Source organism: Myotis myotis, unplaced genomic scaffold (assembly GCF_014108235.1).
Source record: "Myotis myotis isolate mMyoMyo1 unplaced genomic scaffold, mMyoMyo1.p scaffold_m19_p_11, whole genome shotgun sequence".
NCBI classification, from domain to species: domain Eukaryota; kingdom Metazoa; phylum Chordata; class Mammalia; order Chiroptera; family Vespertilionidae; genus Myotis; species Myotis myotis.
In genome coordinates, this window is record NW_023416315.1 from 51,717,192 (window position 1) to 51,738,649 (window position 21,458).

Genomic DNA, 21,458 nt, shown 5'->3' on the forward strand with positions numbered 1-21,458 from the left:
TACAGATTTAAACTTAAATACACTCTAAGAAAATCACCTTAAATTTACACCTTGGATCCTCAACTCCTGACAGACTCAGGTTAGGTTCTATAATACAGCTTCATACCCACAGACCTATATTCTGAATTCCATCACTACCTGACTAATATCTCAGAAGGGTCATACCTTTGGGTAGAAAAACACAAAAATCAAGGCTAAGAGTTTAGGTACTAAGTCATCAACAAGATGTATTGAATTCAAGAACTAGATGAAACTATCAGGAGTTGTCAAGAGCACAAGACTCAGGAAGAAGATATCCAATATTAGAGCATGGAAAAATCTGCATTGATAGCTGTTAGTTATATCTGGTCTCCAGGGAGTCCAAAGAGTCACACCTTTACCTGGCCTGATGCCCTCATTCTCTCTCTCTCTCTTCCTCTCTCTCTCTCTCTCTCTCTCTCTCTCTCTCTCTCCCCCCCCCCCCCCATCCAGTCTCTCCCACATAATTTCTATCTGTGAAATAGACTGAGTATACTTGCTGAGTCTATCAGGTGAAGAATGGTAGAACCAAAACTCATACAGAAGGCTGGGAGAGGTGAGATCACAGGGAAGGTATGGCCTGTTGAGATGTAAATGCCTCTAACTGCCATGTTGCTTAGAAGAGGAAAGGGAGAAAAGACTAAACAGTCTGTTTTAACAGTCCCAGGGTAAGGCAAACATTTGAAAATAAAGGAGGCAGAAAATTACAACCAAGGATGCATTATTGTCTAGATAAGATGCTGTGTGTGTATGGGAGAGGAAAGGAGAGAATGGGAAAAATAGAAACATCTAATGATGAGAGAGAATCATTGATTGACTGCTTCCTGCACACACCCCACTGGGGATCAAGCCCACAACCTGGGCATGTGCCCTTGACCAGAATCAAACCTGGGACCCTTCAGTCCTCAGGCTGAGGCTCTATCCACTGAGCTAAACCAGCTAGGGCCTGATGCCCTCATTTTTAATTTAGAGCTTCTACTACCAAGAACATTTATTAGTTACTGATTGATTGTGTTATCACACAACAGGGCAAGCTTACTCTGAATTGAAATAGGGAATCTCAGTCATATCTCCAACCTGGGAAGCTATTCCTTCTACTTCTTCTCTTCTCCCCCAGCCCAAATTCAATTCTTAAATTCTCTTATCATTATTTAAGATTTTTTAAAATTGTTTTTGAGAGGGGAGAGTGGTGAGAGAGAAACATTAAGGTGAGAGTGAAACATCAACCAACTATATATGCCTCCTGCATGTCCTCTACTGGGAATTGAGCTGCAACCTAGGCATGCGCCCTGCTGGGAATTAACCAGAATCCTTTTGATGCATGGGATGATGCCCACCCAACTGAGCCACACTTTCCAGGGCCCGTTCCCTATAGTTAAACACACACACACACACACACACACACACACACACACACACACACACCATCTTATCTAGAAAATAATGCATCCTTGGTTGTAATTTTCTGCCTCCTTTATTTTCAAATGTTTGCCTTACCCTGGGACTGTTAAGACAGACTGTTTTGATTTTTTCTCCCTTTCCTCTTCTAAGCAACATGGCAGTTAGAGGCATTCACATCTCAACAGGCCATATCTTCCCTGTGATCTTACCTCTCCAAGCCTTCTGTATGAGTTTTGGTTCTACCATTCTTCACCTGATAGACTCAGCAAGTATACTCAGTCTATTTCACAGATAGAAATTATGTGGACTAGTGTAAAGCAGGAATTCCAGATCTAGACAGTCTGGAGTTGATTTCAATCTGGATTCTACCAGTTACTAATCATGTGATCTTGGGAAAATCTCTTAATCAATCTGTACCTCCAATTTCCTCATCTATAAAACAAAGTAACCATACCTTATTTGACAGATTAGTATAGGACTAAGGAAGTAATGTATCATTGGTATGTTGCCTTGCATATTGTAGACCAACAAAAAATGATAGCTATCATAATTTGCATGTATTTATTTATGTTGTTCCAGAGTTTCTAAAAGCAATACAATAGTATCAGACCATCTATGTAGTAAAGGATGAGATGGTGAACCTAGTTTTTCCACTTTTGGTTTCTCTCACATCTCAATGGAATATAAGAAAAGGCTAAGAATTTGCTAAGATGTTGGAGAATGGGGACTTTTTAAAGAGAGTTTGGGGATACTGGGGTTTTCTTTTCCCTCACTGTGAATCATGTTTACCACTCACTTTGAGGCAAATGAGTATATGAAATAGTCTAATTTGGAGAACTGACATATCAGGAAGTAGCACATGACTTATTTCTGAACATTATAAAAGACAAGAGACTCTGGCAAAGGGGCAGAGCAAGGCAAGAGGAGCCTCCCAAGGGTAAGATTGCTTGGGGAGTGAGGACCCCCTCCCCCCTTTGCCTTCCCTGAGAAGCTAAGATAAAGGAGGAGAGGCCAGGGTGTCTCCTGACTGATAACCAGGCTCCACCCAGAGGCCAATGGTGTGTGTATGGGGACAGGGGCATCCAGTGGCAGAAGTGCCCCTTCTCCAGGACCAAAGAACGTGTGGGAGAAGGAGGGGGTCCATTTCCTGAATCCTACTCCTCAGACTCAGCATCCAGACCAGAACCGGGAAGGATTTTGGAAGCCAGAGAGGACAGAGAGACGGACAGGCAGACAGACGGCAAGTCCCCTGAAAAAAAAAATTTTTTTTTTTTTCATTTTGGAGTCAGAGGCCTCAGCTGGGGAGTGGGGGCAGCTGCTGTGTGAGAAGGCCCTGCTTGCCACTGGAGGGGAGGATGTGGGAGGCTTGGAGAGTAGAAAGGAGAAAGGACAGGAGACGTTGGGGGTAGGGGGCTAGTGGTACATCCTTGGGACATTTTCATTCTGAAGCCCATCTGGGAACACTGCCCTGGGATGAAAATATGCATGGAGAAGGTGTGAAAATGACCTGCTATAACTCTCATTACTGTACCCCCTCCCTGAATCAGCTTCTCTCTCCTCCTGTTCAGTCAGTTCAGGAGGGTGGGGACAAGTGTGAGGAGACCACAGGGACTGAACCTGTTGAGTGGAATGGGGACCCTCTGGAGCCAGGAGGTAAGAGATGTCCTTGACCCACACTGGGCAGATTTATGACACCCTTCCAGCTCTAGCATCCCACCCCTCACAGACTGCTTTGTCCTTATCCAGGACAGGCAACATCTCTTGTCTATGCATCTCCCAGTGGTGCTCATGGGCCTAGTTAGGGAGAATGGTCTTGGAACAAGGGGCCGTAGCACTAACTTATTTATTCTCTCCCCTCTCCCTGTACCTTTTCTCCACCCTTCCCCTCCCTTTTGTGTTTTTCATCACCTGGTTTCCTGTATGCAGAGACCTCCAGAAGAGGGGCAATCCACTGAACAGAGCAGATGGTGGGCCATGGCCAGGCGGCTGATAATGGCTGTCCTGCTTTTAGGCCTGCTCCTTGGTTCTTCTGTCCTTTTGTTCTACATCTTCCGGAGCTGTGGACCTCGTAAGCAGGATCCTGGAACCCCTAACCCCATCAGCCCTCACTCAGTCAAAGGCTTTATATGTCCATCACCCTGAGGCTCCATGCCCACTGATTTAACTCACCACTCATCCTGACCCTTCCATCTACCCCCTTCCAGGTCTCTCTTTGGTCCTCACCAGATGTTCCTTTTCCCAGACCCTTGGGGGAGCCCTCATCTCTCTTTTCTCCCAGCTCTGAGCATTTTCCCCACAGGTCCCTGTGAGATGCCCATGTGTTGGCATCTCCTGGATCATTACCTGGCCTCTGGGAACACTAGTGCGGCACCCTGCACTGACTTCTTCAGCTTTTCCTGTGGAAATGCCAAGGGAATGAGTAATTCTTTGCAGGCCCTTGCTGAGGAGAACAAGAGCCGACTTCGGAGAATACTGGGTAAGGAATGCAGGGCAAAGATTCTCTGTTTAAATGGGTGACTGAACCTAGAGCCATCATGACTCCCAAACCTGTGTGGTTGTGGAACAGCTGGCCTACACCATCCCTAATGGGCTTTCAGAACACTGCCCAGGTTTGCATTTCTCCTACAGTACCTTTCACCTCCATACCTCCTCTGATCCATCTCTTCCAGTCCCTCACTTGGTCTTGATCTAAATCCTATCCTCTTTTCCTTCCCATTTATCCATGATTACTCCGCTCTCTCCAAGTCCTCCCTTTTACCAAGCTCCATCTTCTTTGTTATCTCCCTTACACTTTCAATTTCTGTTCCTATGCTTGGCATCTTCCCCACCAGCACCTCCTCAAGAGCTTTTGCACTTTAATTCTTCTCTCCATCACTTTCAGTCTCTAGCCTTCAAATCCTTCTTGTCTATAATGCCCCCTTGTCATGTTATCCTCTCCCTCCCATAAATTCCCCATTCCATGACAATCATCTGTTCTCTGCTGAAACCTGGGACCATGGAGTGCAAGCTGAACTTGAAGAAGTGGGATAATGGGGATGGATGATGGAAGATGATGGTGAGAACGAAGTGGCATAGTGGGGTGAGAAGTGATAGAGGGGACTTTATATGGCTGTGTGTAAGGAATGAGTATAGATAGACATAAAGAACAGAACCAAGTTAAAAACCCCAGGGCACCAATTGGAATTTAGGAGAAATAAATGGATCCCTGTGCTCTCTTTATGACACAGAGAAGTAGGCTAGCCCTTGGTGGGGGGCATGCTTTCATTTAGGTACAGAGATGAAACGAAATAATAGGCTTAGGATAAATTCTTTTTTTAAAAAAAAATCTCTTTTTCTTATTTATTTATTTATTTATTTATTTATTTATTTATGTATTTATTTATTTGATTGATTGATTTCAGAGAGAAAGGGAGGATAGAGAGATAGGAACATCAATGATGAGAGAGAATCATTGATCAGCTGCCTTCTGCATGCCCCCCACTGGGAATTGAGCCCGCAACCCAGGCATATGCCCTTAGCTGGAATCGAAGCTGGGACCCTTCAGTCTGGAAGACTGACACTCTATCCACTGAGCCACACCGGCTAGGACAGCTTAGGATATATTCTGTTGCCTACAGTGGAATGAAAAGATGTCAGGAGGACTGAAGGAGAGGTGTTAGATATTCGAAGGTGGATGATTTTAATGGGTATGTGTTTGGGTTATTGTCATGTGTTTATTTTAGGGAAATCAAAGAGTGCGTAGTCTGAACTAGGGGAGCCCACCCTGTTTCTTCTTTTTGCTAAACCTTTCATTATGAGCTTTCCTCTCTTCAATCCCTAAAAGTTCTTTGATGTCCTAACTTTTTTAATTCCTTTACTCATCTCCATCCTGTCTTCAATATTTACCCTTTCTCCTTTATTCGTATCTCGCTCATTCCTCTCTCTTCCTTTTGTTTCCTGTATTTTCCTCCTTATTTTCTTTCTCACCTTCCCTTTATTTTCCTCATTGCTGTCTCCACACTCTTTTCCCCTGCTGTTATTCTTCCATCTAGGTCAGGGGTCCTCAAACTTTTTAAACAGGGGGCCAGTTCACCATCCCTCAGACTGTTGGAGGGCCGGACTATAGTTTAAAAAAAAACTATGAACAAATTCCTATGCACACTGCACATATCTTATTTTGAAGTAAAAAAACAAAACAGGAACAAATACATTCTTTGTATTTGCATGTGGCCCACAGGCCGTAGTTTGAGGACCCCTGCTCTAGGTGATCCAGTCCAAATTGGACAGTCTTCCCATATTCCCAAATTTCCTCACCTCTCCCTTCCTCCCTTCCTTCCCTTTTCCCATGAGCCTTTCCTTTCTTTCCTATAAGCCTCACACCTTCACTGCTTGTCTCTGTGTGGGCCCTATTCCTTTAATTCACCCATGCTTCTTTTCCAGAGACCCCAGGATCCTGGCATCTGGGGTCTGGGGAGGAGAAAGCCTTCCAGTTCTACAACTCCTGCATGGACACAAGTGCCATTGAGGCTGCAGGGGCTGGTCCCCTCAGACAAGTGATTGAGGAGGTGAGACATGGGGCATGACTCTTATGGACACATGTTATGTAGGATCAATTTATGCTCAGGGTTGCCACTTTATTTTCTAGAGGGTGGATCCCCAGGTTCTAGGAGAAATATGGAAATGGAAATGCACTGAGAAAGTATTAGGACCTTGGGTGAAGCTGGAGAAAGAAGGATAGAGGTGGAGCCCTAGAGAGATCAAATAGCTCAGAGTAAAAGTCAGGAAGTAGTAGCTATCTGAGGAATGGGATACAGGTGTCAGGGATGAGACCCCTTTGCTGAGCCTTGTTTCTCTTCTTCTCAGCTTGGAGGCTGGCCAATATCTGGTAATTGGACTTCCTTAGACTTTAACCGAACTCTGAGACTTCTGATGAGTCAGTATGGTCACTTCCCATTCTTCAGAGCTTATCTGCGACCTCATCCCAACCCTCCACACACGCCAGTCATCCAGGTGAGGGATGTACTGGCAAAAACACAGGGAGACCTGGGCCTGCCTAGAGTTCTAGCCTCTTGTTTCTTAGAGGAAGGTTGCAGGTTTCAGGAGAAAGGATAAATGCAATGCAGGGAAAAGACCTATCTTTATAGAAAATTATTCTTGTGAGAGTTAGGGACTCTAGGCAAGATTAGGGAAAAGAGTAGCAAGGCCAGTCCAGGGAAGACATAAATAGTTGTGGTCTTCCTTATTGCTTATCTGATTACCCCAGAGCCTCTTAACTAGACCTCTATCTTCATTATCACCCTTTTCTTATTTACATCAAGAGCTAATTATGCTAATATCTCTGCTTAAATGCCCCTGACTCACCAGGTCATCTAGTTCTTAATCTTTAGCAAAACCTTGCAAGCCTTTTTAGTCTGATCCCTACAGACTTCTCCAGCTTTATCTCCTGCCACATCCCTTCTGCCCCTTAAATTCCAAGCCATGCTCACTCACTTACCGCTCCTCAGTCCAATATATATATGACTTCCTTTACCTACAACACTACTCCCCAACTCCCCATGCTCAGCCTGGAAAATGTACATATTTGTCAAATTTTGGCTTACATTATTATCTCTTCACTGACATCCTGGCTCGAGATAGAGAACCCATTCACCCTCCCCTTTTCTATGCCCTCAGCACTTAACACTGTGTTGAAGGGTGTAAACCTTTTAAAAACAGGACCACACCTTATTCACCTGTGACTCTCAGGACCTAGCACAAAGCCAGGCCCACACCAGGTGTTTGTTGAGCAATAAATAAATAAAAACACTGGAGGCATCTGTATTGTGGCAGGTAATGTTATGCTATATATTTGACCCCATTCTCAAAAACTTCACAAGTTTATAAAAGATAAATATACAAGAAAAACTGACAATCAGTATATGGTATTCTGACTTTAGTTCCAAAGGGTGTGCTCAGAAGTTTAATGAACTTGGGGGATTAGTTAAAATCTGAAATGGTTAAGGAAGAATCAGAGAGGGGAGAATATGGGCTGAGCCCTGGAGTATGGTTCATTCATAGAGGTAAAGGTGAAGCTAAAGGACATGAAAAGAGCCCTTTAGCTTCACCTAAGAGGCTTTTTAGGGGAAGCCCTGAACTAAGAGAAAAGTCTGGGATGGTGTGACTCCTCTGTGGGGTGGGTGAACAGAGGCTATGGGGTGAGATGCCATCAGAGGTAAAAATAAGCCTGAGGACATGAGGTTGAGCTGTTTATTCCATACCTAAGAAGCCAGATCGAGGTGATAACTTTTGACATAATAGAAAAAAATTGCAACTAAAGTCTTTCAAATACAATGGTTGTACAGTGAACTTAAGTAGAGTCATCAGTTTGGGAGGTCAACCTAGACGTGCTGAGGAATTGAGATGAGCAATTTTGAGGTTCCGAGCTAAAATGCTTATGGTAGAAATGGAAAGGAAAGCCCAGATGTGAGGGTTTAGGTGACTCTATCCTTGTGGTCATGGTCCAGAGGACTTGATGACTGATTGAATGTACATGAAGGAAATGGAGGAGTTGCAAAGTGACACCCCAGTTTTGATTTTGTATGAATAGAAAGAGGTGGTTACTGTCAACTTGAGACTGGATGGACTCTGGGGAGTAGAATGAGTAGAAAGAATAGACTGGGGGAGCACTCCAATAAGGGGGTGGAGGCAGAGAGGAGCAAGAATAGGCAGCGAGGTGGGAGTCAGACTAGCCACAAAGTGAGCCACATAGGACATGGGAGGAGGCAGTTTCAGGAGAGAGGGGTCATTTTTGATTCTAAGATTTCTGAGCTCAGAGAATAAGGAATGAGAAGGCAGCCTTGGAAACCTCCTAGAGATAACATCAGAAAGGGTTATGAAAATGGCCACAGGTCATACAGAGTGTAGGAGGAAGATAAGGAAGCTGAAGCAGGGATATAGATGACTTAGTTCTTTAGCTTGGACATAAAATATGACAAGGGAGTCAGGTGAAAGTTTTTTCAAGGTCAGGGAAATGTAGATAGCTCAAGGTGGGAGCGGGATATTGAAGTTGGAAAAAAACAAGGAAAGTGTAGGAGAAATAATCCAGAATAGAATCAAGGACATGCCAGTGCCAGAACCAAGATGAGGCAAGGGAGGTGAGCAAGCCACTTGGCTAGTGAGCAAAATTTAAAAGAGTCCCTAAAACTCAGTAGTCAAGATAAATAATATTTAATGAAATTTTTTAAAAAATGAAAGTCAATGGAAAAATCCACAATAAACAAAATATCAATTTTTTTTTCCATTGTGGATTTTTTGAAAAACAAAACAAAACATTTTTCCCAAAATAGATTAAAACTCTACTGTAGACTTTTTTGAAAATATCTACAATTTTTTAAAAAAGTGAATAAAAAAATACATTTGAATCAATCACGCTTCAGGGCTCAGCTCATATTCTCCCCTCATTTTGGGGGAGAAAATCTATGGTGAACAAAGCCTTGTTATTTTACTCAGCATGGATTTTTAGCATTCATTTTGATTTTTAAAAATATCAATTAGGCTATTAGTTACCTTGATTACTGAGTTCTATTACCTCTTAAAGTTTGCATCTGAGATGGTATCTCACTCCTATACTCTAGGCCTGGCCCTAGCACAGACACGGTTTCTTTCAGGAGACGATTATCATGCTTCTCTCGCTGAGCACCCTCAAAACTGATTGAAATACCCACCTTCTCTTCACATTTCCTCCATCCCCTTGCACCCAGTTCTTTCCTTTCTTTGTATTCTCACTCCTTCTCTGTGCCCTCTTCATTCCATCTCCTGAGGCTGTCTTCCATGGCACAGTCCCCATCTCCCCACACCTGTCCTCTCCTTCCTCCACACTACCCCTTTCTCTCCAGTCTCTCTTGTGTCCAGATAGACCAGCCAGAGTTTGACATCCCCCTCAAGCAAGAGCAGGAACAGAAGATCTATGCCCAGGTAAGGTGGAGCGGTGGACAAAGGTTTTGACCTTTGACTCTAGGAGAAAGACGGGGGCCACTAGTGCCTGTGACTGAGGTTACCCCTCCCCCAGATCGTGCGGGAATACTTGACTTACCTGAATCAGCTGGGAACCTTGCTGGGAGGAGACCCAGGCAAGGTGCAAGAACATGCCTCCTTGTCCATCTCCATTACCTCACAACTGTTCCAGTTTCTGAGGCCCCTGGGGCAGCAGCAGGCACAGGGGAAGCTCTTCCAGCTCATCACTATAGACCAACTGCAGGTGCCTTGAACCGGGGACTGGAGGAGGATGGATATAAGGTCCTCTCTTTCCTTGACCTCCTTCTTTCTCCTCATTCCCTGAATTCCTTTCCATCTCTAACATTTTTGGCTCCATCCTTTCCCCTAACCATCCCCCTCCCCAATCCCTCTCAAACCCTGAAGGTGGGGAAACCCTTCTTCCTTCTCTCCTCCTTTTCTGTTCCCCTCAGCCTTTGTGTCCCTCTTCTAAGGAAATGGCCCCTGCCATTGACTGGTTGTCCTGCCTCCAAGCAACATTCACACCAATGTCCCTGAGCCCCTCCCAGACCGTCGTGGTACATGACCTGGATTATTTGAAAGACATGTCACAACTGGTGGAAAAACAGCTGTTGAGCCACAGGTTTGCTCCAGGTGGGATCAGGGAGGTACAGGGCAGAGGGAAGAGTGAAAACCCAGAGGTCTCAGGAACACAGGTGGCTTGGAGAATGAAGACTGGTAAGAGCCTCCCAGGAAGATGGGAGGGATTCACAGACACATGGGACAGAGAAGGGTTGGGGTTGACAGCCCAAGATAAAATGGAGGAAAGACGAAAGGCTTGGGGAAGGAAAAACACACATGAAATGAGGGATACCAGTGTCTGGCAAGACACAGTATTTGCTGGAGTAGAACCAAGCCTGTGAAGAGCCTCTGAGTTGTAGGAGATTTTGGAAGGCAAGTCATGGGGTTAGCTTGGCCATGTGTCTCATTAGTTGCTGATGAGTGTGGGTGGGAGGAGGAGGCATATGAGGGGATTGGATGGGAGAGATAATGGTTGGGCTTCTCTGGGGGAAAAGCTGAGGCAGAGGCCATTTCTCATATGTGGAGATCTTGTGGGAAAGATCAGGAAGTCAAAGAAGGTGGGGGACATGAGGGTGAGGCTCTGTGTTGGGCCTTCCTCCATCCCTGATACCTGTGTGGCCACCACCTAAAGGGGCTTTGGGCCCTTCTCATAGTAACTCAGTGGCAGCAACATCTAGAGATGCTTTCTGAGGGAAACAGACAAGCATTCATGTGGGTATGAGCAGATTTACGTAAAGGCACAAATCAAACCTGTAAGAGAGTTGCTATCAGGGCAGAGAAAAGTCCCTGATCCCAGCTTTGTTTTGCTTAGAATACATCTTAAGATGAGAGAGATCTTGGTCATAGAAGTAGATAAATCAGTTTTGTGAAATCTAAGTCCAGTCTTCATCTAGTCCAGATCTTTCTCTTCCTGTGACTTGAGAAGTCTGCCTCTTCATCTAATTCTTTGTTTCATCGTTCTTCAACCCCACTCCAAACCAAACCAAACCAAGAAAATCGCTCCTTCACTTTTTCACAGTCAAACAGCTCTTCTCTATAAATACAGAGGGAAGAGGCTTCTCCCAGGAATCCAGGTGACTTATACAAGGGACGACTTTGCATGAGGGATCACCAGAGCCATGAGATGTGTGGGTCTCTTTTCTTTCCACAGGGACTTTCTGCAGAGCCACATGATCTTTGGGCTGGTGGGGACCCTTTCTCCAGCCCTGGACAGCAAATTCCAGGAGGCACACAGATCCCTGAACCAGAAACTGTGGGAACTGACGGAACGGCCACCTGTGGTGAGGACAGGAGGGCATAAATTGTCCCAGATTGGGGGCTAAAGGAGCATCTGTTATTTTGAGGGGTAAATTTTGGCCTATTCCTCTCAGGTAGGGGACATAAGAGTAGATGCCTCTCAATGTCTGGGCTTTCCATGGAAGCAGACAGATTTGGAATGCAAGGCTTACCTTGAGAATTGAGGTACCAAGTAACACACCTTTTAGGCACATCTGGCTATGTCTATGCCTATGGCCTTTTGCTGAGTATTAAAGTTTGAATATAGAGCTCTAAAATTATCAAGAACTGCTTTTCCTTTGTCGTGACCCTTAAACTATTTTCCTAACTATCCTGAACTCTGTGACTTGAGGACTGGATGAGACACAGATGTAGCTAGTAGTGGCTTTTCCTTTGCCTGGTGATTCCAGTGTTTGGTGCTCATATTCTTCACAAAGAATTAATCTCTGACATCCAGTGGTATCTGTTGGGTCACACTATGGGCTTCGTGGTGCAAATCCTGATGTATCTGAGGAAGGAACTGCATAGCAAACACACTTCACTAATTGAAGTCTCCTGTGTTAGGTAAGATGTGGAGACACTTCTTTACAGATAACTTTGAAATCTGGATTGGACACATCCAAATGCAAGTGGAGGTATCTAGTATGTTAGAGACACCCTAACCTCTGCAAAGGCCTCGGTTTAGTCTTGAAAATCACTGCACTTTTGTGGGGGTTTTTCTTAGTAATTTATGAACCATTTCTCTGCCTTAAAGAAAATCACTGCTTTGGCAACCTGAAATATCTGTGGAATTCAAAGAGGGAAGATGTATGCACATGGTCCTGGGGTATATTTATTGTTTATTGAGAATTTACAAATGTGCCAGACATTTTTCTAAGTCCTTTAGATAGATGAGCTGGTTTAATCTTCACAGGTTTTCCATGAGTTAGATGCACCATTTCGTCCCTGTTTTATAGATAGGGAAATCTAGGCACAAAAGAAACTTGATCAAGGTAGTACACCAAGTAAGTCGATAGAGCTAGGATTTGAACTCTATCAGTCTGACTCCAGAGTTTCTGTGATTAATCATTGTGCTAAAAACAACAAAACAAAACACACACACACACACACACACACACACACACACACACACACACACACACATTCTTCTTAGTACTTACTCTTAAGACCCCAAGTAGGTTCCTTCTGCTCAGCCTTCTCTTGACTCAGATGAAGAAGAACAGAGTCCTAACTCCTATTAGTTGGGGTTGCTACAAAATACCTGGCAACAACTTCCTGTAAATCCCAGAACAGTTTTCCTGATGGCACTTCTTGAATGGGGAAAGAGTGACGGCCAACATTGAAACTCACACTTGAACTCAGAAGGCTTACAAATGGCTAAAATTAGGAGAATATATATATATCCTATATGGTATATAGTTGTTTGGGGGATGAAAAGCTGAATGAAGCTCTACCAACAAATGGTTGTGTGGCTTCGGGTAAGCCACTTCACCTCTCTGAAGCAACAGTACCAAATATGACACATAATAATAACAGCTGATACACGGTGTGTACCTACTGTTTTGTAGTTTCATTGCATGCAACTTTTAGCATAAATTGTTTTATTTAATCCTCCTAGAAACACTCAGAGGACCTCAGAAAGAACAAATACCTTTTACAAGACCACACAGCTTATAAATAAAAGAACAGACACCAAAACAATGTGCCTGGCTCATAGGGCCATGTTTTTAACCACATACTATGCAGAATTGAGAAATAAGTGGGTGGTACAGAAAATGGGTTCTTTCTATAAAGGTCAAGAGAGTAAAATTTTTGGCTTTTTGGTCCATATGGTCTGTGTTGCAACCACTTAACTCTGTTCTTGTACAACAAATAAATGAAAGGACTTAGTTTCATTCCAAGGAAACTATGGTTTAGACAACAGATACTTCTGGAGTTCCCAACAGGGAGAGACCTGGGTTGGATTGACAGAAGAGTGAGATCTCCACACAAGAGGAAGGATAGAAATAGTTTCTAGAGAACTGAAGTTTTCTGGCAAAGAAAGGACTATTATTTCATTGAGACAACGCATGGGATAGGCTGGCTAAAATGTGGTGTAATATGACAGATCCTCCTGGTGGCTCTGGCTGAGAAGAGCAGGCTGGACTATGCCTGCTGCTTGGGGAGCATGCTTAAGAGTTTGAGGATCAGCAAGGAGCCAGTGCAACTGAAACAGAGAATGCAAATGAAATAACAGTAGGGAGGAGTTCAAAGAGCATATAGGGCCTGGTAGGTCACTGTAGAGACTTTGGCTTTTCTCTGCATGAAAAGGGGGCCTATAGGATTTACTTGTTTTATGTTTTAAAACAGGGGTGAGGAACCTTTTTTTCTGCCAAGGGCCATTTGGATATTTATGACATCATTCATGGGCCATACAAAATTATCAACTTAAAAATTAGCCTTAAATTTTTTTTTTAAATTAAAAAGGAAGAGGAAAAAAAAGTAGCCTTCTATATTTGGTCAAACATTTAATTAACTCATTCCTAATGCCTTGGCAGGGACAGACCAAATGATTTCACTTGCCAGATATTTCCCACCCCTCTTTTAAAAGAATGTAATTTGAAATTAAGCAACAGGGTTTCCTGACAAATGTGTGGTATGAGTCAAAGACACTACCAAGATTTAAGCCTTAATTTGACCTGATTTATGATTCTGTTCTATGGTTATTAAGTACAAATTTCTGACTATATTCCTCTGAATGCATTCTATTTTATAGTGTCCTTATTTAGAAAGACTGCTAGGTCTCATTATATGAACATATTTTGTTGATGAATTTTGAATATATAGTCAAAAAATGGCTATTAATCCAGGTTTTATTATATTTGAGAAGCTGAATTTGGGGAAGTAAAAGTAGGACTTTACATTTGTACCTGTTAAATGTGAACTGTTTATATTCAGCCCAGCTTCCCAATGTACTCAGGTAATTTCATCCTTTTTTTCCCAAACATTCATTATATTACCTTCTTTCCCCCCAACCTTGAGTCATTTGCATTCTATAGTCTGTCTTCATCTAGATTACTGTTAAGATCTTGAAAAAGAAAGAGCATCGGGTCAGGCTGTTGAAGACCTGGCTATAGATCCATCCATTCATTTATGCGGCAAATATTTATTGAGCACCTGCTAGGTACAAGACCCTTCTATAGGAACTTTAGACTGCAGTGAACAAAAGAGATAAGAATCTCTGCCCTCAGACACTTATATTCTAATGGATGTAGAAAGATTTTTCAGTAGTCCTGGTCAGGGAAGCTCATACAAACTTGAAGTCATTAATTTTCAATGTTTTGTTATAGTTCAGCCAGCTGAGAATCCACTCAAATCATCCAACATAGATTTCTCCAATCTAATTCTCAAGGATTTAATTTGTGGTTTTACCAAATGCCTCCTTGAAATCAAAATAATGCTAGTAGGGTAACAGCTTAGAATTTACAGAGTGTTTTCAATGGATTCTTTTACTTCATCTTTTAAACAACTCTGTAATAAACTTGGAACAGATAGCCATTCTCACTTTTATAGCTGGTGTATCTGAAGTACCAAGATTTAAGTTAAACATCAACATTTAGTAAATACTGAATTCTCTGTGTGGAAGAGGTATTGAGGTGTTCCTAGAGGATGCATCTAACCTATCAATGTGTTTTGTTGGTCTTTAAAGCTTTTTATAGACGTTTAATTCATCATCAACATTCAAAAATTAGGAGATGGCATGCCAGTAATCTGATTTTTAGCCCTTTGTTGTAAACATGAAGTTTGTGTATTGCTGGGCTCGTCTTCTCCAGGGCAACAGCTGACTGCAGTTCAGCCCAGACTGGATGTGTTCTCTCCTATTTGCCATCACCCCTCCATGTCCTGTGGTTCTGATGTTGGATAGCTTCTCTGTTATGTCACCTCATGGCCCCTATTTGAGTTTGTGACTCCTGGTTTGAAGTATGTCCTCACGTGATTCCTGTTAATCATAGAAATCCCTATTATTTTGACCTTGTTTGTGCTCAGTGATCCTACGTTAGCCCTTAGTCACTGCACATTATTTTCCAAGTGTTAAAAAGTGGTCAGTTTAATGATTCCCAGAGTTGTACAGGGGTGAGCAATGGGTAGTCTGAGGTGGCATCTATATTCTCCAGGAATCAGGGCAGGCCTGCCATGGCCCAGGATATGGAGACAGGCATGGAGCAGGCAAAGGCTGATGGAGAAAGGAGCAGGCACCAGAGAAAGGGATCAGGGAATAAGTCAAGAACCAGGAGATATGAAAAGGGGAGGCACCACCAAGCACAAGGCCAGTGCTGTTGGCTGCTGTGCCAGCTGTCACTCCAAACGAAGCTTGACATAGGGAGGCCTGAGAGGGATGGACCTTGAAGATGGCCAGAAGGGCCTGCACTTGACCCAGTCATTTCACTATCAGACCCAGGTTCCCTTTCCACTTGTGTTTGCTTTTCAAATTTGTGTTTCAGCGCTCCAACTAATACACTAGAGAAAGTGTCTGAGTGCCTTCTCCTCACAAGGTCCTTAGCAGGTCTCATAGCGAGGGGACAAGAATACACAATGTGGACAACCAGGTCTGGAGCCACCTCAAAAATGATAAATGTCCTAACAGCCAGGCTCAGGACTTTCTTCTTCACTGAAGACAATACTGGCCTTCTCTTTCTGGTCCTTTTGTGGGAGCCCCATAAACTCTCTCCAGTCTTAGGGCCAGAGAGCTTAGTGGCAGCCTAAGAGGAGATTTAAGGGGAGTAAATAAGTTACAGGAATGAAATCTCGTGACTTCACCCCACTTAAATTAGCCTATTAGCTGGTTTTTTTAAAGTCCCAGCTCAGCTTTCTCTTAGGCCAGCTCTCATATTCCTACTGTGGCCCATTGGCCGCATTTTTCAGTCTGCCCTAAGTCATCTCTGGGCCTTCCTCTTGGTCAACTTTTTCGAAACCATTCAAGCCCACCATCAAAACCTCCCCAGCATCACTCTTTTTCTTATTCTTTCTGTCCTACTGTTAAAAATCACCCCAGATGCCAAGAGTCTCTTGGGTTTTTGTCTAACCATCTCTCTGCCTTTGAGGTTGAAGATGTCCCCTACCTCATCCTATTTTCTCTTCATTTTATATGGCTTTGGCTGCAGGTTCCTTACCTTTCTGAATTCACATCTTTAGTCTTCTCTTCAGTACTGTTCTCCTACCAGGCAATAGTATGGCATCTGAACCCCAATAATTTTACTCTGATGATTTTCTTCTTTATAAGACAAGATCTTGCCATATGATCCGTGATAACCATTTGGAGAGTGGGGAGGGTGGTGGATGGGAGGGAGAAATGACCTTCACTAATTTGCATTTTAAGCAAAGAAACGTGGGAAGGGGAGTCATTGTTGGGTTTCCAGAGCAGTGCCTGTGGTAGGTGGGGACAGGGTGGCCCAGGGACCTGAGAGGTTTGGTATCTAGTCCTCTCCTTTCCAGGAGCCTTTCCATTCTTCATAAGGATACTTCCCAGAAGCCTTGCTTTCAAATTCAGTAGGCAATAAACAAGATGATTTGCCCAACCCAGGCTTCTGAGGTTAATCTTGGAGAACTAAGCCTGGGTTAGCTAAACAGCAATGAACCCATGTATACCACCAAAAGGCATAACAGAATAAAGTGAGACAAACCCAGAATGTTCAGAAAGAGTACAGTCTCTGTTGGGAGGAGGACTAGACAAGATTGGCTTGGGAAAACAGATGAGGAAGACCCTGGATGGGAACCTCTCATTCTAACTTTGTCTCTGTAGCCCGCCCACCCTCGATGGATGAAGTGTGTGGAGGATACTGGAGACTTCTTTGAGCCTACCCTGGCAGCCTTGTTTGTCCGTGAGGCCTTCAGCCCAAGCACCCGAAGTGCTGTATGTGAGGGCTCTTCCCCAGCCTATGTCCCTCCACCCCTCTCCACCCAACATATCCTCTCCTATTTCTATTGACGGTGTCCTTCTCTATGGTTTGTGTATTTAAGGAATCAGGCAGTCACAGAGAGAGAACCCACTGTCCACATATATCAGAAAGAGAATGCCTCGTGCTATGTCCCCAGGGTTTGCATAGTTTAGCTATGAGACATAAAGGGTACACAACATGCACTAACTTGAACAAGTCATCCAACGTTCCTGCTCTTGTGTTTCCTCAACCAGAAAATGAGAAAACTGAACTCCATGACCTCTAAGGCTACTCCCTGTTTATGATTTTTTAACAACACATGAAATGACATGAGGATGGATTGATATAATCTTAAGAAGTGAAAATAAATAACTACTGAATACTTTTTGAGTGCCTATCATGTGCCTCGTACTCTTGTAAGAACTTCTTTTGAACTACTTTAAGTACAAGCATCATTCTGATACTTTAAGAACTGAAGCACAGAGAGGCTTTCCCAAGCTACCAAACAGCAGAGTCAGGACTTGAACTCAGGTTCCGATACTGTCGTCCATTTTCCTCCATTAAGAAAAGATATACATGAGATGGTAAATGGCAATAACTCTATAGTCAGGTTGTAAAGCTAGGGCGACTTCAACTTGTTGGGATGCTGAAGCCCCCAGGAAGATGGAAAGAGGAAAAGCATGCCTTAAGGAAGAAGGTGTGAGGAAAAAAAAGGGGTGTGTGTGTGAGGACAAGAGTCCTTGAGAACAGAGATAGTCCTCATCCTCCCTCTACTTTCTGAGTGGATTGCCTGGCCCAGAGTAAGGATGGGGTCTCCCTCCTTTGGCAGGGTGAGCGCTCCTCACAAAAAGACATAGCCTCCCCTGTCGACCCTCAGGAGTGGCCAGCTCCCACTTTCCCTTTCTGTCTCCACAGATCTTTCTGGGTTTTTGGCCACTAGGGAATACCTCTTTCTACTCTCTTCCTGATATCTTCCCCTTTCTCTGGCAGCTCCTCGGGGCCAAGGCCCAAGACCAAGACTGGTCCTCATCCTGTTTCTCTGTCCCTGCCCCCTCACACCCACAGGCCATGGACTTATTCACTGCCATCAAGGATGCCCTCATCATCCGCCTCAGAAGGGTTCCCTGGATGGATGAGGAAACCCGGAAAAAGGCCCAGGACAGGGTGAGGCTAGGGGAAAGAGACAGGTTGGTTATGTGCAGGGCTGGGGGTGGGATTGAGTATTGGATCAAGAGATCACAGAGGCAAGAGGAGAGCACCCAAGGCACAAGGGTACACCAACATGTGGTACACATACCCTAGTGACAACAGGGAAGGTGGGAACAGGGCCGTGAGCAGGAGAACTTCCCTTTGATAGCTCAGGGTAGCTAGGTTCCTTCTACCTGTGTCTCTCCCCAGGTCACCCAGCTGCAGGTGAAGATGGGGGGCCCAGAATGGGCCATGGAGCCAGCGCTGGCCAGACAGAAATACAGTGATGTGTGTTCCTGCCCTTGACAGCTCCACCTTAGTCTTCAACTTCTTCACCCCCTGACCCACTCAAATGGCAGATAATCTATTTTCCTTGGGTGATCTGAACCAATCCCTTCGTGCCCTCCTGCAGGCTGGACTTTATGGGCAAGATACTGTGGGTCTTGCCAGCAGATGAATGGAACCTTTTCAGGTCCTAATGTGTGTGCGCACACGTGCACATGTGCATTCTTGTGACTTGCCTGAGGGTATTTATCTGTGTGCTGACACATGTGAAGCCTATCTAGCCCATGTGTGGTGTGGTGGTGGTGTGCTGGTTTCCACTGTACTGGGGATGTCTGTGTGTAGGGCTAATCTGTTTGGGTTCAAATGTAGCCATCAGGGTATGTGGATGTACACTCGTCACCTCTTGGCTCCTCCCAGGTACACCTCGGACCCAGCTTCCTGCAGTCCTTCCTGAGTGGTATTCGATCCCGCCAAGCTAGAATTGTCCATAGCTCCTTGCAGCCTTTTCTCCACCACAGGTATGAGAGCAAAGTAGATACAGACACTGCATCCCAGAGATAGACATCCATGATTAGCAAGAGAGCAATCTAGGGGCTCAGGGAAACAGGAACAGTGACAGTAGTTGGGGGCAACTATATATGTCTTGATGGAGCTGGTATTCATATGTGCTCATCCCACAGGTGGCAGGTGTCCCCCTGGAGGGTCAATGCTTACTATTCAATAACTGACCATGTAGTGGTCTTCCCAGCTGGACTCCTCCAACCACCATTCTTCCATCCTGCCTACCCCAGGTATGGGCCATTCCATGAGGGTGGACAGGAAGTTTCCTAAAAGTGATGGGCAGCTGTGAGGTTTGGGGGGATGGGGCTGGCAATGGATGGGACTTGTGGTTGGAGGATTAGGGTTAAAAATGTCAAAGGGTTCCGGGGATAAGATAAGCCCTGTCTCTTTAGGGCCGTGAACTTTGGCGCTGCTGGCAGCATCATGGCCCGGGAGCTGTTGCACATCTTTGACCAGCTCTGTGGGTATCAGTGGGCCATTGGGAGGTGGGGTCATTGAGAACCCAGGTGAAGGCTCCAAAAGAGGCCTAGAGGAGGAGAAAGGGAGGGTATGTGAGGGCTCTGGGTGGGATAGTCCTGAGTCTTTGCAATACTCCTGGGAGCCAGCCCAGCCTGTGGTACCCCCATGTCCTCACCCCTGCACCATGCCTCAACATTCTATTCCCTTGCCCTATTTTCAACAGTACTCCCTGGAGGCTGCCCAGCCTGTGATACCCATGCCCTAGAGGGGGCGCTGCTGTGTCTGGAGCGCCATTATGCTGCCTTTCCATTATACGGTGTAACTTCCTTCAATAGCTCCCACATGGTACTGGAGAATGCTGCAGACATGGGGGCGTTGGCAGTGGCACTGCAGGTAACTCACACCCCAAAGGTCAGAATCTCTTTTCACTAGCGAAACAGACATCCCTCATGCAGACATAGTTGCAAAGCTTTCTGCCCATCATACACCCACTGAACAGTGGCCACTTGGGGATCCCCCTCCTACCTAATAGATTCCCTCTTTTCTAGGATAACCATAGATTTTCTCACATTTCTCCTGGCTCAGACCTGTGTGTCAGTGCAAAACTTGGGAAAGGGGACCATGAACTGGTTTGGGGGTTTGTGTATAGGGCATCAGACTTCCAAATGGCACAGGTTTGGAGCCTAAGGGTTACTCTCCATCCCACCCCCATATCTAGGCATACAACAAGATGCTATTATGGCACCGTGGGGAGACCACCCTGCCCAACCTAGGCCTCACCCCCCAGCAACTCTTCTTCCGAAGCTATGCCCAGGTAGGTGGCTGCCATCTCCCACCACGGTTTGCTCCACGTCAGATAAATACCCTATTGGTAAAGCTTAAAGAATCTCTTCCTCCTGATATGCATTTCCCCAAATGCTCCCACCATTGCCACAGATGTTCTTTCACACATGTCCCCTTGGGCCCATCCTTTCATGTTATCACAAATTCTTCTGCCAAATTTAGCATGTCCTTCAAAAAACTAACAAAAAATCTCTACTTCCAAATCCCTCCCAGGATGAGCTCAACTTTACCCCCCTCTTATTTCTTCTCCTGAAAATACAAACCCATGAAAAACAAGTCTTAACAGACTGTCTATAGACTACATTTCTCTTCAAAGACCTCACCCCCAAGTGTGAGCCCCTCAGTACCATGTGTTCCTCAATAGACGCTGCCCCCAATTTCTCAATATACTTAAAGACCTTGTCACAGAGTTCTTCCAATAGACCCTACCTCTCAGTCACTTACAAGTGGTCTGATTCCACAGCGGGGGCCCTCCCCTGAATGCCTAGAGCCAGGTTAAATGACCTACAACTGGAAAATGCTCTTCCTCTCTCCTCATGGCCCTTGGTCATTCCCATCCCTGCTTGACCTTTGTCTGCTGTTCCTTGCACCACCTCGTCACTAGGTCTTGCCTACTGATCCTTATCTACCCTGTTTTTCTCCTTACCCTCTGTGAACCTCTCTTTCTTCCTAGGTGATGTGTAGGAAGCTCAGCACACAGGATTCTCAGGACACTCACAGCCCTCCCACCCTTCGAGTCCATGGGCCCCTCAGCAACACTCCAGCTTTCGCTAGACATTTCTACTGTCCACGTGGTGCCCTCCTGAACCCCTCAGAACGCTGCCAACTCTGGTAACCTGGCTACCAAAGAGACCTCAATGCACATATATCAATATCTCCCTGCCCCATCCATGGAATCAGGGTGATGTCTCCTCTCTTCTTTTCCAAAAATAAAATCTGGCACTTGGTTTCTGCCTGTCTCTTAATGACTCTTTCCTGATT

General features: G+C 44.8%; 1 protein-coding gene across 4 annotated transcripts; it reads left to right on the forward strand.

Moving 5' to 3' along the window:
- Positions 1-2,460: 2,460 nt before the first annotated feature.
- On the forward strand, positions 2,461-21,425 carry KEL (Kell metallo-endopeptidase (Kell blood group)). Of its 4 annotated transcripts, none has more exons than XM_036328491.1 (19): positions 2,461-2,659; positions 2,967-3,072; positions 3,346-3,487; positions 3,719-3,895; positions 5,839-5,963; positions 6,262-6,408; positions 9,289-9,351; positions 9,446-9,634; positions 9,843-10,012; positions 11,102-11,231; positions 17,006-17,116; positions 18,207-18,305; positions 18,540-18,617; positions 19,032-19,132; positions 19,295-19,405; positions 19,568-19,635; positions 19,858-20,027; positions 20,353-20,448; positions 21,151-21,425. In XM_036328491.1, exons 2-19 carry the CDS (start codon positions 3,049-3,051, stop codon positions 21,310-21,312), a joined length of 2,163 nt encoding a protein of 720 aa, XP_036184384.1. In that variant the 5' UTR covers positions 2,461-2,659; positions 2,967-3,048; the 3' UTR covers positions 21,313-21,425. The 4 variants fall into 4 exon arrangements, with proteins under 4 accessions (XP_036184384.1, XP_036184383.1, XP_036184385.1 ...); XM_036328490.1 differs by having other exon boundaries at positions 2,988-3,072; XM_036328492.1 differs by having other exon boundaries at positions 2,988-3,072; positions 9,864-10,012.
- Positions 21,426-21,458: the final 33 nt, after the last annotated feature.

Excerpts from the sequence above, each read along its gene's own strand:
- KEL (XM_036328491.1), top strand. The coding sequence starts at position 3,049 with ATGGGGACCCTCTGGAGCCAGGAG. Across the intron at positions 17,117-18,206 it reads GCCCAAGCACCCGAAGTGCT|GCCATGGACTTATTCACTGC; the intron begins GTATGTGAGGGC and ends TCACACCCACAG. Across the intron at positions 20,028-20,352 it reads CGTTGGCAGTGGCACTGCAG|GCATACAACAAGATGCTATT; the intron begins GTAACTCACACC and ends CCCCATATCTAG.